General features: G+C 50.1%; 3 protein-coding genes across 3 annotated transcripts; 2 read left to right on the forward strand and 1 right to left on the reverse strand.

Moving 5' to 3' along the window:
* Positions 1 to 407: 407 nt before the first annotated feature.
* Positions 408 to 3,880, forward strand: tlr1 (toll-like receptor 1). The gene has a single exon (XM_067247133.1). It carries the CDS (start codon positions 408 to 410, stop codon positions 2,808 to 2,810), a length of 2,403 nt encoding a protein of 800 aa, XP_067103234.1. The 3' UTR covers positions 2,811 to 3,880.
* ints10 (integrator complex subunit 10) lies at positions 3,734 to 11,096 on the reverse strand. Its single transcript, XM_067247134.1, has 17 exons — positions 10,616 to 11,096; positions 10,414 to 10,481; positions 10,191 to 10,294; positions 9,918 to 10,057; positions 9,698 to 9,779; positions 9,412 to 9,567; positions 8,858 to 9,035; positions 8,527 to 8,696; positions 8,208 to 8,347; positions 7,589 to 7,742; positions 7,302 to 7,384; positions 6,695 to 6,847; positions 6,349 to 6,457; positions 6,083 to 6,162; positions 5,798 to 5,960; positions 5,550 to 5,643; positions 3,734 to 4,533 (listed from the first exon to the last, which is right to left on the reverse strand). The coding sequence occupies exons 1-17, from the start codon at positions 10,742 to 10,744 to the stop codon at positions 4,377 to 4,379; spliced, it is 2,160 nt and encodes a 719-aa protein (XP_067103235.1). The 5' UTR covers positions 10,745 to 11,096; the 3' UTR covers positions 3,734 to 4,376.
* slc25a51b (solute carrier family 25 member 51b) lies at positions 9,116 to 14,257 on the forward strand. The gene is made up of 3 exons (XM_067247135.1): positions 9,116 to 9,305; positions 11,269 to 11,543; positions 13,189 to 14,257. Exon 3 carries the CDS (start codon positions 13,266 to 13,268, stop codon positions 14,205 to 14,207), a length of 942 nt encoding a protein of 313 aa, XP_067103236.1. The 5' UTR covers positions 9,116 to 9,305; positions 11,269 to 11,543; positions 13,189 to 13,265; the 3' UTR covers positions 14,208 to 14,257.
* The last annotated feature ends 227 nt before the right edge of the window (positions 14,258 to 14,484 follow it).

The raw sequence follows: 14,484 nt of genomic DNA on the forward strand, positions 1-14,484 counted from the left end.
ACTGATCAGCTCCCTTGCTTCATGAGCCTGCATAAGTGAAAGACAGGTAAGATATTAGTATTTTACAACGATTGTGCATTTATTATTACACAGTATTAATACATTTTCAGTACATGATGACTTGACATTGTTTATAACGCAGAATGAAAGTATAGATGTCTTCCAATACACGTTGTATTGTGTTGAAAAGATGAGATAAGCTATTTTCTGCTATTTTACATGACGCATTTTCTTTAGACCCTGAAACTAGGGAACCAAAACATTTATTTACTCTATAGACCATACAGTGTACATTCACTTTTTTTATGTCAACATTACCATCTTTACTATATAAATATAAGCACAGTATATTTAGTGTACAACAAAGTTTCATATTTGTATCTACGCCGCCTTTCTCCTCTTCAGACATGAGAGCTGTGACTGCCACCCTCTGGACAGTGGCTATGATTGTTGGAGTTCCACCCTGCTCCTCCATCATCATAGACCTCTCCTCCAAGAACCTCTCCTCAGTGCCCCCAGGCCTCCCTCCCTCCACAGAAGTCATGGACCTCTCCTGCAACTACATACGCACTCTCCACCGCCACGACTTCCAGAACACAACTCATCTGATCTTCCTCAACCTATCCTGGAACGTCCTGGATGGGATCCACCCTGAGACGTTTCATCCGACTCCACTGCTAGAAGGTTTGGATCTCTCACATAACAGGCTGCAGAACCTGTCGGATCAGAGATACCTGCAGCATACCCCAAACCTCCAGGATCTGGACCTGGCCTTCAACAAGTTCGTCGCCATGGCTCTGGGGAAGGAGTTTAGTTCCCTGAAGAACCTGATGTACCTCAGTCTTGGAGCAGATGAAATCAGAGTGGAGGACTTTGCTAACATAGCCAATTTGACTCTGACATGTCTGACCCTTCAACTGCACAGATACACAACCTACGAAAAAGGGAGCCTGAAGAATGTCCGGCTGCATAAAATCCGAATTAACATGACAACCAACCCTGGCACTGACAAGGTGTTGTCAGTGGATGCTCTACTGATGTTCACGAAGGTGGACCTGACAGGTTTGAAGGGAAACTATACGTATCTGCCAGAACTTCTAAAAGAACAAGGTGCGGTGACAACCACCCATCTTTACTTGACCGACGTTAAGACTAGCTGGGGGCAGGTGACAGACACCATCAACGCTGTGTTCCATTCTCCAATTGCCCACTTGACCATCACGGATATCATGATCAGCATTCCGCCGCAGAACGAAACTCTGGTGAGCCGCACATCCAACACCCAATCGTTCAGCCTATCGCGGGCAAAGGTCGCCAGCTTTCTATTTTCCCAGGAGGCCCTCTACAACTTTTTCATTAACATGCCAGTGGAGAACCTGGACATTGGGGAGTCATCCTTCATTCACATGACCTGCCCAAAGGCACCCAGCGGAATCCACCAGCTGGACTTCTCAAATTGTGCCCTGTCAGACACAGTCTTCTCGAGCGTGGTCAGTCAGGAGACGGTGGAGTGTCGAAATCTTGACCAAGTGGTCACCTTGGTTATGAGTGGAAACAACCTCAAGAGCCTGCAGGTTTTAAGCAAACGTTTGCAGTACATGAGTTCCCTGCGTCAACTGGACCTGAGTCTTAACTCGTTGCGTTATAACAGTCGGGAAGAGAATAAAGAGTGTTTCTGGCCCCAGAATATCATCAAACTGGACCTATCCTCCAACAGGCTGAGTCAAGACGTGTTCGGCTGCTTGCCCAAAGGTATCGTTACACTGGACCTCCAAAATAATCAAATATCCACAGTCCCAAGTGTCATGTTGAAACTCAAGTCCCTATCTACCCTGGACCTGAGTGCCAACCTGTTGCGGGACCTACCAGTGTGTGGTGGATTTCCAAACTTAAAGGTACTGCTTCTGAGGAAAAACATTATTCACGCACCAACTGTGAGACTGCTAAAGGAATGCCCTTGGCTGGAGAAACTAGATGTCAGCAGAAACCCCTTCATCTGCACCTGTGCTGTGAGGAGTTTCAAGCAGCTGGGTGCTGAACAGGTAGCAGGCGAAGATCAAGCGATCAAGCTTCTCCACTGGCCTTTGGGCTACTACTGCAGCTACCCCAGAACTTTGAAGGACAAGACCCTGGAGGAGTTCTGGCTCCCCGACATCTCCTGTAGCGTTGGTCTCTTGGCGGCGGCCATCTTGTGTCCAGCTGTGGCTCTGATCGTTGGCGTGTTGACACTGTGCCGCCGCTTTGACGTTCCGTGGTACCTGGGCATGATCTGGCAGTGGAGCCGGGCCAAGCATCGTGCTCGAACCGAGCAGATCCGACCCGAGGACCTGGAAGGGGTGCTTTTCCACGCCTTCGTGTCCTACAGTCAGCACGATGCCGAATGGGTCAAGGGTCAACTCCTGCCCAACCTGGAGGGCTCCGGCAGCGCCCTCCACATCTGCCACCACGAGAGGGACTTTGTCCCGGGAAAGACGATCGTGGAGAACATCCTCCGCTGCATCGAGAGGAGCAGGCGCTGCGTCTTCGTCCTGTCGCCCCACTTTGTGCGCAGCGAGTGGTGCCACTACGAGCTGTACTTCGCCGGCCACCAGGGCCTGACCTGCGCATCCCGCAGTGTGATCCTGGTGCTGCTGCAGCCCCTGCCTCGGTACATGATCCCCTCCAAGTACCACCAGCTGAAGGCCATGATGGCCAAGCACACCTTCCTGGAGTGGCCCCAGGACAGGGCCAAGCACAGACTGTTCTGGGCCAACCTGAGGGCTGCCCTGCAGGCAGACCTGCCCAACGCACCAGTCAGGGACATGGACTAGTCGTGAGTGGAGAAATCTTTATTCTCCCCACTGGGGCCATTCATTTTGCAGCCAACAGTTAAAAAACTAAGAACATTAAGGTTAAATCCACATACTGCTAAAAGGACCTTACAGTTTCAGCACTATAAAAACAATATCGCAGTTAATCAGTTCTAGTCCACACACCCTCCGGTTATACTTCCAACAAAGAAAAGTTCCCTCCTTGCCCAGAGGGAAGGAGGGAAAACTCTGAATACAGAGGGTCCTGAAGAATATCCTGAGCTTCCCTAAAGACCCTCTTCTGATAGACAGGACCGAGCTCTCTCAGATCCCAGCAAGTGATTCTAGGGCTCCTCCTAACATTTCTCCTTAGCATTTGTCAGGTTTAGGTTCCCCGACCCAGCATTTCAAGACAAAGGTAAGGACTGACTCAATACTGACTCAATGCAGACTCAATACAAGGACTCAAAACATTTTCAAAAGTGATTTGTCTACTATTAAGCCTGCTGAGGACTTTTGTTTAGGGTTGCTTTCACATTAGGTTCAGCTTAGTTTGTCATACACAATTGTCCTTGATGTATTTGTACTGGATAACCACCTCGTCCTGTTCACCTTTTATTAGGGGAAGTGATGGGGGGGACTGAAGCCCATCTTTGAAAGTCAATAGCCATTTATTTTGTCTTTGATAGATTTAAGAAAGGAATTTAGTTTAAGAAAGGAATTGTTACACTACTGTAAGAACTTACTAACAATTAGACCATGGCTCATCTTTGAGAAGAGGGAGGAAGAGAGAGGGAGGGAAGGAGGATGATAGTACAAGCGCTACGGGGGAGAAGAACAGGAACAGGCTGTGGGCGGGGATGTGTGTGTAACTAAACAAACAGTTGAAATTAAATTCGACCAAAATAAGTCAACATTATCAACAATAAAGATCAAAACCTACATCCTGATCTGGTTAATAAAATGCTATTATAATCAGTAGATAACTGTGATCCAAACCAGTCAGCAAGCGCTTTAATGAAAACAATCATACTGTAACAAAACAAACTCGTTTTTGTACAAAAGAAAACAATAAAAACATTGAGCAATCACATGACTACAGTGTTTCTTCTTTTCTTTTTTTACCTCAACATTCATACATACCAGATATTAAAATACAGAACTCAGAGGTTACCAGCAACAGGAAATCCTTAGACAAGCATGGTACAAGGCCTCCAATAGACAACATGTATGTGAGCTACCAAAACCCTGTTTAATCCTGTACACTCTGGATTTAATCCTGTAACCCTCTAGCACATGTCAAATCTTAAGGCATAGAAGATAAAGATAGAAACGACTCCATCCTATTGCCATTGTTGTGTGTATGCGTGTTTGGTCACAGTCCCAGAGGCCACTGAGATCACTTCCAAGTTTCAGCGGTGACGTCTGATGCCAAGTAAGGATAGTTTTGTGGTAGAAGACATCGTCCAACCATGTCAGGGGGGGGGGGGGGGGGTAACCTCTGTAGAAGCGACATCCACCGGCTGCAATGACAAATGCCAACGATCCCAAAGGTCAACCTGGGATTTTCAGGGGTCAGAGGTGGGGTCAGGGCAGCGACTGGATGATGATGATCTTCTCGTTGATGCAGAATCGGTGGAGCACAGTGTAGAGGTTCTCGCCGCAGCGCGACACCTGCCTCTCCATGGCCAGACGGAAGTCCTCCTTCACTCCCTTGGTGATGCCCCGTGTCACTGTGTGGTGCCTGAGGGCCAGAGAGAGAGAGAGAGACACACGAAGAAGGACCCAGTCAACCCTGGGGTCGCCTGTGGCAAAGTCCATCGCTAAAGCAAGGTCAAGTAAAGCGACCCAAACAATGGCTTAGCTCATTCAAAAGTTGTCAGGCCGATTTTTCATGACTATCTGGAGGCACAGTAATAGAGCTGCAACTAATGAGGAAAATGACTAAACAAAAATGTTCGACATTCACACTTCTGCCAGTTTGGAGATGGGATGAGAAGTCTGCGACACCACCTCTGTCCACGGCAGGGAGAACGACATCCAAATCAAAAACACAACGGAAAAATGGAGGCGCCCACGAATGGAATGACAACAGAACCAAACGGACTGGTCACACCACAAAAAACAACAGAAACGGATGCGATGGTTCAAAAAGAAACATCGTGGAGAAACCTAAAGAACCGCTGACTCGATGGAGGAACAGAAACGACGGGCCGAAATCAAAATGGCGGTGGGGTGAGGGGGACGAGCCTGGGGATGGGGGGGATGCGGAGGGGTGATGGGTGTGAAAAGGGGGGAGAGGCTGTTGGGGAGGCGGGAGGGGAGGGGGGGAGGGGAGGGGGACTGGGGGTACCTGTCAACGGCCTGCACCCCAGGTAGCAGCAGGGTGTTTAAGTCCACCCCCAGGGCAGGACTGGGGTTCCTGGGAACAGCAAACCAACAAGCAGCGTTCAACAACTCTCCGAGAGAGAGAGAGACAGTGAGAGAGGGGAGGGCTTCATCCACAAGCCCAAACTGCGTCAAATCGTTTCTTCGAGCGTGAACATGCACACCGCGGTGTATTGCTTTCTGTCGGACCGCAATTCTGCCGCCTCGAGCTCTGTTCCACCCGTTCCAAACACATTTCACAAACGCAGAACACGGGAGGAACAACCGCTGTCTCCCCCACTACCGCGTGCCATGTCGCTTTAGAACATGGTTCAATAAAGATTAAGCCCAAGTTAGAAAACGCTAAACGTAGATCAGGGAGGAGGGGCTTACTTGATGAGCATTCCCTGATTGGGCAAGAGCTCGAGCTGGATCCTCCCCCCTTCTGGAGTGCGCAGGTAGGCAAACTCCTCCAGCATGTCGATGTCTGTGGGGAGCAAGGGGTTAAAGGAAACAAACTAGGAAGGGAGAGGAGAGAGACCAGAATCATGGGAGGGCAACAGTGAGATAAGAGGGAGGGAGAGAAAGTGAGAGAGCGAGAGGGAACAGACAAGATGGGCGAGTCATATCAGAGAGGATACTGGTGACGTAGTTGAAGAAGTTCTCATACTGCAGGCCACCTTGCTGGCAGATCTTCTCCACTGCCTTCAGGAAGAGGGCCTCCCCCTGCGGCCAATCATGTTGCAGCAGCACCACCACATGACCCAGGGCCAGGTCATCTCGGTTGTCTGTGAAGGCACGGAGCTGATTGGACAAAACCAGACAACAGGGGAGGATCGGAAATTAGCTCACAAGATGTGATAAAAAATGTAAAACATTATTTCAATTCCACTTTAATGACTTGAAACTGAATTGAAGCGTCTTACCTTGAAACAAGCCAGCATCAGTTGCAGACAGAATGGCAAGATGGCTTTGCTAGTACAGGGCAGCAACCTCAGGTCGTTGCCTGGCAACACAAACCACACAGAATAAAAAACATAGAAACCATTGTTTACTTTAATCATGATCTCATGTGTGAAGAGTGCACAATTAACATTTGTATTCATATAAGTATGTCAAGCGGGTTCCATGAACCGAGTCCCATTGCCGAGCTGCCCCCCGATCCTGAGCTAGCTGTGCCCAGAGAGCTCACCTTTCCTGGGCTTGCTCTTGGTCTTGCCCGTGTCTTCAGGGCTCTTTGCTGGATCCTGGTTCTGGGGAACTAGCCCATTGATGACATCAAGCAGCTTCTCACAAGCCAACTAACAAACAAACACATTTAAAACCAGAAACACGAATAGTAATTAGTGTCTGTCTGTTTCCTCTGGAGCGCTAGGTACGTGTGTCTGTGTGTGTGGTGTGGTGTGGTGTGTCTGTCTATGTCTGTCTGTGTGTGTGTGTGTGTGTGTGTGTATATGTGTCTATTTCTATGTGTGTGTGTGTGAGTGAGTGCAAGAGAAAGTGTGTGTGTGTGTGTCTCGGTCTGTGTGTGTGCCCACCCTGTGCTCTCCCAGTGCGTAGTGGCAGGAGGCCTGTTGGATGAGGACTCTGTGCTGCTCCAGACTGCCCTGGGCTGCGGGACTCTGGCCAGCCTGAGGAGGCTGGAACACGGACATCTGCTGCAGGCTGGACAGGGCCTTACGGTACTGGCCCTGGAGGTCACACCACAACCCACATCAGGATACACACACACACTTTCTGTACGCACATCAGGATACACACAAACACCTGCTGTACACACATCAGGATACACACACACATACCTGCTGTACACACATCAGGATACACACACACACATACCTACTGTACCCACATCAGGATACACACACACACACACCTGCTGTACACCCATCAGGATACACACACACATACCTACTGTACACACATCAGGATACACACACACACACACACACACCTGCTGTACACCCATCAGGATACACACACACACACCTGCTGTACACACATCAGGATACACACACACACACACATTGTGATATAAACACACAAGCAAACTCACACACACACACACACACACATCACAATACAATAAAAGGCATTCCCAGTATCAGGTTTCAGACACCCAGCTCCTGGTGTTATATAGCTGACCTGGTACATGATCATGTCTGTGAGGAAGATCCGGAACCACAGCCAGCTGTCCGTCTTCCAGGAAGAACAGATCTTGTTGAATTCTGGGAGGAGAGTTTCACCAAGAGAGAGCACATGACATAAGGAAGTGTCCTCTGTCACATCAAAGGGACATCACAGCAGTTATAGGACCATTTTCTGTCTCCTCACGGGGAGGGTGTGTGTGTGTGTGTGTGTGTGTGTGTGTGTGGGGGGGGGCATTTATAGTACACTGTGAGCAGGTGAGGTGGGGTGGGGGGTAGGAGTACCTGTCTCCAAACTGTCGTTGGAGTGGACGAGGTCCCAGCTCTCCCTCGCCATGCGGAAGCTCTCCAGAGTCTCCGCCCACCCCGGCATCTCCGTCTTGTTGACCGCGACGAGGCGGCCCCGCCCCTTTCCCAAGCCTTCCTCGTCGTCGGAGCTCTGGGGCAACACGCACGCACGTTTAAGGACACGCGCGCGCGCGGCCAACACACTTCTCTCTCTCCCCGTTCAGACAAGAGCGCTTTGTAGCAGCCTGGGGCGGCTTTTTGGTCATCGTTTTCAATAAGAAGCTTAATGTTTTAGCAGCAGCGCCGAGAGCCTCGAGTAGAAAACCTCCGACAGCCTCTCACGCTCTATTTTTTATGCGGATGTTTATTTACTAGGTAAGGTTACTAGATGCTAACTATAGAGTGTAATGGTTAGGCTCAGAATAAGTGATAAGGTTGTTGCCCAACAACAACAAACACAAGCTTCTCTTCTTTTTTTTCCTCCTGTGTCTGTGTCACAGTGTCAGAGCACCCTGTCTGATGGGGGACGTACTCTTCCCAACAAAGAGGTTCCTATGAACACTAATTTACCAATTCTTACTCTCTCAGCCCCCCCCCCCCCCCCCCCCCCCCTCACCATGGTCTTCTCACGGCCGTCAGCCAGCTTGCGTTTCTTGTGGCTGTGCTTGTTGGCCCCTTTCTCCGACTCCACGTCGCTGTACACAGAACTCAGGTCCTCCAGGAGGATCCAGGGACCAGAGCTCAGAGCATTCACACCTGCAAGACACCGACAAAGAAGACTTTCATTCACGCGCGAATTTCGGATATTGACCCGTTTCTCCACAGAAAGACATTACGGTGCAACGCCAAAAGAAGAAGTCGTATTTGGGAATGTTCGGGCCCAAATGAGTCATGTGTATCCGCGCACACTAACATCTGAACACCCACACACAGACCTGGGAAGAGAGCGGGCTGCACAGACGACACGTAGAGGTATGCGCTGCGAAAGAGGACCAGGGCAGAGCAGACGACCGCCTGACTGCAGCAGCGGGCCCTGGTCTCCCCCTCCAGACTGGACAGGTAGCGACACAGCTCCTTCACACGCTGCAGCAGCTCCACGTAGCCCCTGAACACACACACACACACAGGAACAAACACAGTCTTTCAATCACTGTACTACCATAATTGTGTGTTGTTCCTTGTCTTCACGTACAGTTAGGTCTCGATTCGCAAGCACACGCAGACATTTCCATACTGACGCACAGGAGGCCCAGCGGAGGTGCTAACCTCTGGCCCGGCTTGTCCCCCTGCCAGTCGCAGCGCGCCCCCACCACAGACAGGATGTCCAGCAGCCTCTCCCAGGGCTCAGACACCATGGACGACTTCTCCGACAGCCCCTCGATCACGCAGCGCTGGGGGCCGCGAGACACCCCGGGGGACTTCAGAACCCCGCCCTCTTGGGAACCTGGGGGAGGGTGGGGTGGAGGAGGGAGAGATGGTGCACATGACGCGACTCGAAACATGATGGGAAGTTTGAGACGGGGGTCTCAAATGTGACACATCACATCCCAGAAGATAGGGTCCAGATGGCGGATCGACCTCAAGAAGAGGACGTAACACCTAACCAAGATATGAACGTGTGACGATGTTGACCCCATGTTTCATCAGCTGGAACGACAGATCCCACATTTTCTAAACAAACCAAACACTCCTTTCTTCCACAAGAAATCCACAGGTAAGGCCCCCACACATCTATTTCAAACAGATTTTCTTATATGAACTGTGACTATAGAAAATTCTTTCCATTTCTGTTCGGTATCACCGGCTGTCTGATCGGCTACCTGGTAGGGTTTTACCCTGGGTCGACCCCTCGGCTGCGGGCCCTCTGGTGACGTAGCTGATGTAGAACTCAGACGCCTTCAGCATGTACTTCTGCAGCAGACTGGCTGGCAGGCGCATGTCCACGTTGTTCAGGATCAAAGGGAGGACGTCACACACTGGGGACAGGAAGGGAGGCCCCACAGTCAGGACACAGATCCGCGCATCGTTTGATTTGGACTGAGCTCCAGGAGGGCGGCCCGATCATATGATTGGGGCGTCGGTTGTATTCTTAGTATTGGGACTGACCGAACAGCTTCCGGAAGCAGTTGACCGGTGTCTCCAGGTTCTCCGAGGTCTCCGCCTCCAGTAAGGACTCTCCCAGGTTGACCTGGGTATGGATCAGAATGTTTACGGTCCACTTTTGAGTTATGTGTTTGGATGTAGAGGTCAAATGTGAGCAAGGGGGAAGACATTATACACACAGATCGTGGCACTGTGTTTAAATGGGTGGGAAGTGGTTGTGTACCCCGTGCTGGACCACAGAGTCTGGAAAGCGCTTCAGCAGTAGCAGCAGCATCTCTGCCTTTTCCAGGGTGTTTAGACACTGCTCTGTGGCCTTCAGGAGCATGTCACACTGCACGTGGCCTGGGAGGGTTTCGAACAGACCTACAAGACACACACAAACACGCGCGCCATGACACAAGGCCTTAAAAGGTCCTTGTTTGTTTGCCAACGCACCAGGAGTGTAGGCGTGTCAGGTCTGAAACACTCTGACACAACACAAGGTTGCAGTGTTCACCTCGTAGGAACTGTGCATGTTTGTCCTGACAATCGCTCCTTAAAGCTGCAGTGATGACACCAATCTCACGCCAGACAATGGGCTGGTCAGGAAAGTTGATAAACCTGAGAAACATTTGAGAAGATGGACAGTGAGACAGACTTATTTTTTAAATATGTATAAACATATAAAGGTATAGAAATGGGGCTCATAGGAGACTGGGTTATAGCCAGCTTTCACTAACATGTCATACAGCAGTCTGCCTGCTGAAGCAGTCTTCTCCGCATTCCGCTCGATAGTGTACATTTCATACTGAAAAACAAATCAGCGTCAACAGCCGTCAAAACGGTCGCCCCAAACTCAATTTGTAGCCAATTAAAATGTTTAACAATACAGGTAAATTTGTCAGTTAGCGTTAGCCACGAGTGGTACTTGGTTGTAGTTACCTGTATTTTGAAGTCAGTGGGGTAAAGCGTTCTCGCCGTTATGAGCCAAGCCTTGGCTGCACATGGGTCATCGGAGACAAGTTCTCTAGCCCTTTTCACAAGAAACTCACAATCTTTCTGGGCAGACATTATACCGATAGCTTAGTTATGTCGAACAGATCGGAGATTCAATTAGAGATAACTGTCAAACCACAATATTTGCTACTTAGCCTTGGAGTTGCTAGGAATATTCATGATAACAGAATCATCATAATGCTTTATACTTGGGTTAGCGAGCCGTCTTATGTGATTTGAGGCTTGATAGGTTGATTCTTCTGATAGACTACCGCAAACAGCTCAGATTTACGTGACGTAATTTACACCGAAATCACGACTGTTTGTCTCTGCTATAGGGATAAGTCAGAATGGATCCAAAACATTTACTAGACTAATGTGGAAACTGTGCTATTGTTTATCGCACCGCTGTTTATCGCACCCCTAACCAACAACTGGAATCTTTTGATGACATCGTAGAGTGGTCGCATGTCTCTGACGTCACATCCAGGATTCTTCAAAATTGTCCATGCGATTTACTGCTGCCACCCATCGGTTAGCAAAATATATGAACACGAAACTAATTGTTGCATGATTTGTGTATCATTATTCAATCTCAGATTTCCAACCATCCCATATACTGAGATTCGATTTGAGAGGAAAGGTAAGGAGAACGGACATGTTGATGAATGCACGAGTAGATTTGATGGGCAATGATCCGTTCAATTGATTTGCATTGAATCGGTCCTATGTTATGGAGATCAGTGAGGCGAGGAAAGCAAGGCCGAAGGACGCGTCTGTATTGGCTGCCTGCTGTCACCTGCGAGCCAGCGTCAAACGACAGAAGGGACGACCTACAGAGACGCCTTCCTGCTTGTACTGTACCGAAATTACGGTAATTCGTAAGAAACTACACTATATTTCAAAAAATTGGCAAGTAGATCAAGGCCAATTTGTTGACAATTAGACCGGATTTAAGCTTCGCTAGCTGTCATTAGCAGACGCACTAATGCTACCAGCTAGATAGTTAGCGACCTGCCGCGTTAGCAGACTTGAAGAAGTGAGGTGTCCGCTTTGACACTTCAAAAGTTAGCTTAGTTTCTCCTAGCTAGGATGAAGATTACTATAATTTTCTGTCAGATTAACGAAAAATAACTATTGAGATTGCTAGTTAGCTGGCCTGCTTGTAAGTAACTAGCAGCAGTGTGTTGCAAAGATGGTCAAGGAAGGTTTGCAAGTTGTTTTTTAGACGAGGCCTGGCCAAGTCCAGCTAGCTGGCTGGCTATCGTTATCGGACAAAAACACATGGCTCAGTTTAAATTGTTCCTCCCTAAGCGTCCAGACAGCTAGACGAAAGTTTGTCGTGACATATTGCCATTTGCCCAAAGTACTAGAGCTACTAGTCTCTGCAGTTAGCTACCCAACCAGCTGCCCTTCTCATGTCATGACACGGATGTTAGCATGCTAGCTTTCTAGCCAAACTGGGGGATTCCTTTTAAGTGCCGCTGCCATAAGAGAAACGGTCACATTGCTGAATGCATGTTCAGTGCCATGTTGGCAAGCTTCTTATTCAAGTCCAAATTACCGACAGTGTATTCTGAGTCTACAGTTTGATAGTAAATTGGGAAACAAAGACAAGTGTGCAACCAAACCCAAATGGCAACGGATGAAATCAAACTAAAAAGGGTCTGTTCCATTTGTGTGGGACATCTGTTGTGCGAGGACTATGACCTCTGCTGACCCTCTAGTAAAGGAGTCTACTGCCTCATACTGCTCCATCTATATTTAGAAAACGGTTCCAAATGTTAACATGTCTAATAGTCTTTGTTAACCATACCTTTTTATTACAGTTCTTATCATTGTCTACAGCTGAACCCTTGCACAGTAGACCCTAACCTTTATGTAATCTGCCTTGTCAGCAGGTTGGTAGCCGTGGCAGAGGAGGCTAGGTCGCAGGCTAGGAGGCAATCGGCTTATATTTAACTTGTGTGGTTCTGCCGAGAACATTTTCTAATAGCCTGTAATAATGCCCATCCCAACTTGTTGTGAGCGCAAACTTAATGTCAAATGGAATGGATAACTACATATCATTACATTCACATGTATTCACTTAACAGATGCTGTTATCCAAAGTGACCATGAGGGAACTTGACTTTCTTTAACTGAGCATGATCATAACTTGTCCTAACACATCCAAGGGGAACTGCATTGCCTAACCTGCAGTGCTTGCACAATCTTGTGGCCCTTTCAAATTCATCTCAAGTTACTGTGTTGTCTTTGCACTCTGAAACAGTCCTAATTTCATGTCCAAGTTCAACAAAAGGATAGTTTTGCTGCATAGTAATAGTTTATGATGCTATTTTGTGTGTTGAGAAGTCGTTTATTTCTGAAGAGCTTTTTCTCCAGGTTGTTATGGACAGCCGTCTCAAGCGGAATGTACACGCCACAGGGTGTCGAGTGACTATTCAACAGCAAGAAACACTTTTTGAATGAAGGTTTGCCTTTTCAATTAGGTCTGATGATTTTCCCCGGTCCTCTAGGGTGTGGTCTGCCAAGCGTTCGTGGCGTGGTTGTAATGGTGCCAGAGTGTTGCAGAGTCGGCTGCATCTAGCCTCCCATGGCTGTCACCACCATGGACCCAGAGTCTCCCCGGACGCCCCAGCCCCAAAGCACCTTGGGTAAAGTCCCGGGGCCGTCCTCACTGCTGCCCAGCAGGGGCGTGGGGGAGTGGCTCGGCCCTCACGGCAAGCACTACGCCTGCGGCTCGCTGGCGGCGTTCACCAACATCGTGGTGACCTTCCCCATGCAGAAGGTCCTGTTCCGCCAGCAGCTCCACGGCGTGCGGGTGGGCGAGGCCCTGCGCCAGCTGCAGAGAGACGGCCTGAAGAACCTGTACCGCGGCCTGCTGCCCCCCCTCCTCCAGAAGACCACCACGGTCGCCATCATGTTCGGCCTGTACGAGGACTTCTCCCGGGTGTTGCTCGACCGCGCCGGGAGCAGCGGCGTGCCGGAGCTGGCCACGCGGAGCTTCGCCGCCGCGCTGGCGGGCACGGCCGAGGCGGCGCTCACGCCATTCGAGCGTGTGCAGACTCTCCTGCAAGACCACCGGCACCACGGGCGCTTCCAAAACACGGCGCACACCTTCCGGACGCTTCTGAGCGAGTACGGGGTGAGGGAGTGCTACCGGGGCCTGGTGCCCGTGCTGCTGCGCAACGGCCCCAGCAACATCCTGTTCTTTGGGCTGCGTGGGCCAATCAAAGAGCAGCTCCCGGAGGCCAGCAGCCGGGCGGGGCACATGGTCAACGACTTTGTGTGCGGGGGGGTGCTGGGGGCGGCGTTGGGGATCATGTTCTACCCGTTGAACGTGGTGAAGTCGCGGGCGCAGTCCCAGGTGGGCGGGGCCTTCCGGCCGTGCCAGGAGGTGCTGCTGACCGTGTGGCGGGAGCGGGGGGGCAGCGTGACGGAGCTGTTCCGCGGGGCGCACCTCAACTACCATCGCTCGCTCATCTCCTGGGGCATCATCAACGCCACCTACGAGCTGCTGCTGAAAGTGCTTTGACGCGCCGCTTCGGGCCGTGCGAGATGGGAGGCGGAGGGGAGGAAGGGAAAGGGAGGGTGGTGAAGAGAGGAAGTGGACACTGAAGAGGCACTCTGTCTTCGCGAGAGACTGTCAGGCTTGGAGGCACCTATAGCACACCGGTCCTGCCATACAACTCTGTCGAACAGACCGGGTGGTTTATGGTGGAGGAGGAGGAAGCGTTGAAGAGGTTGACTTGCACTTATTATGGGGGCCAGCTGTCAGTCACCTGTGAACCACCTGCCGTCGTCAAGGTGAC

This window comes from Osmerus mordax, chromosome 12 (assembly GCF_038355195.1).
Source record: "Osmerus mordax isolate fOsmMor3 chromosome 12, fOsmMor3.pri, whole genome shotgun sequence".
Taxonomy (NCBI): domain Eukaryota; kingdom Metazoa; phylum Chordata; class Actinopteri; order Osmeriformes; family Osmeridae; genus Osmerus; species Osmerus mordax.

Coding starts and splice junctions, on each gene's coding strand:
- tlr1 (XM_067247133.1), top strand. CDS start 408: ATGAGAGCTGTGACTGCCACCCTCTGGACAGTGGCTATGATTGTTGGA.
- ints10 (XM_067247134.1), bottom strand. CDS start 10,744: ATGTCTGCCCAGAAAGATTGTGAGTTTCTTGTGAAAAGGGCTAGAGAA. Junction 8,348..8,526: donor GCAGCCCGCTCTCTTCCCAG/GTCTGTGTGTGG, acceptor GGTGTCTTGCAG/GTGTGAATGCTCTGAGCTCT. Junction 5,961..6,082: donor TGATGCTGGCTTGTTTCAAG/GTAAGACGCTTC, acceptor TTGTCCAATCAG/CTCCGTGCCTTCACAGACAA.
- slc25a51b (XM_067247135.1), top strand. CDS start 13,266: ATGGCTGTCACCACCATGGACCCAGAGTCTCCCCGGACGCCCCAGCCC.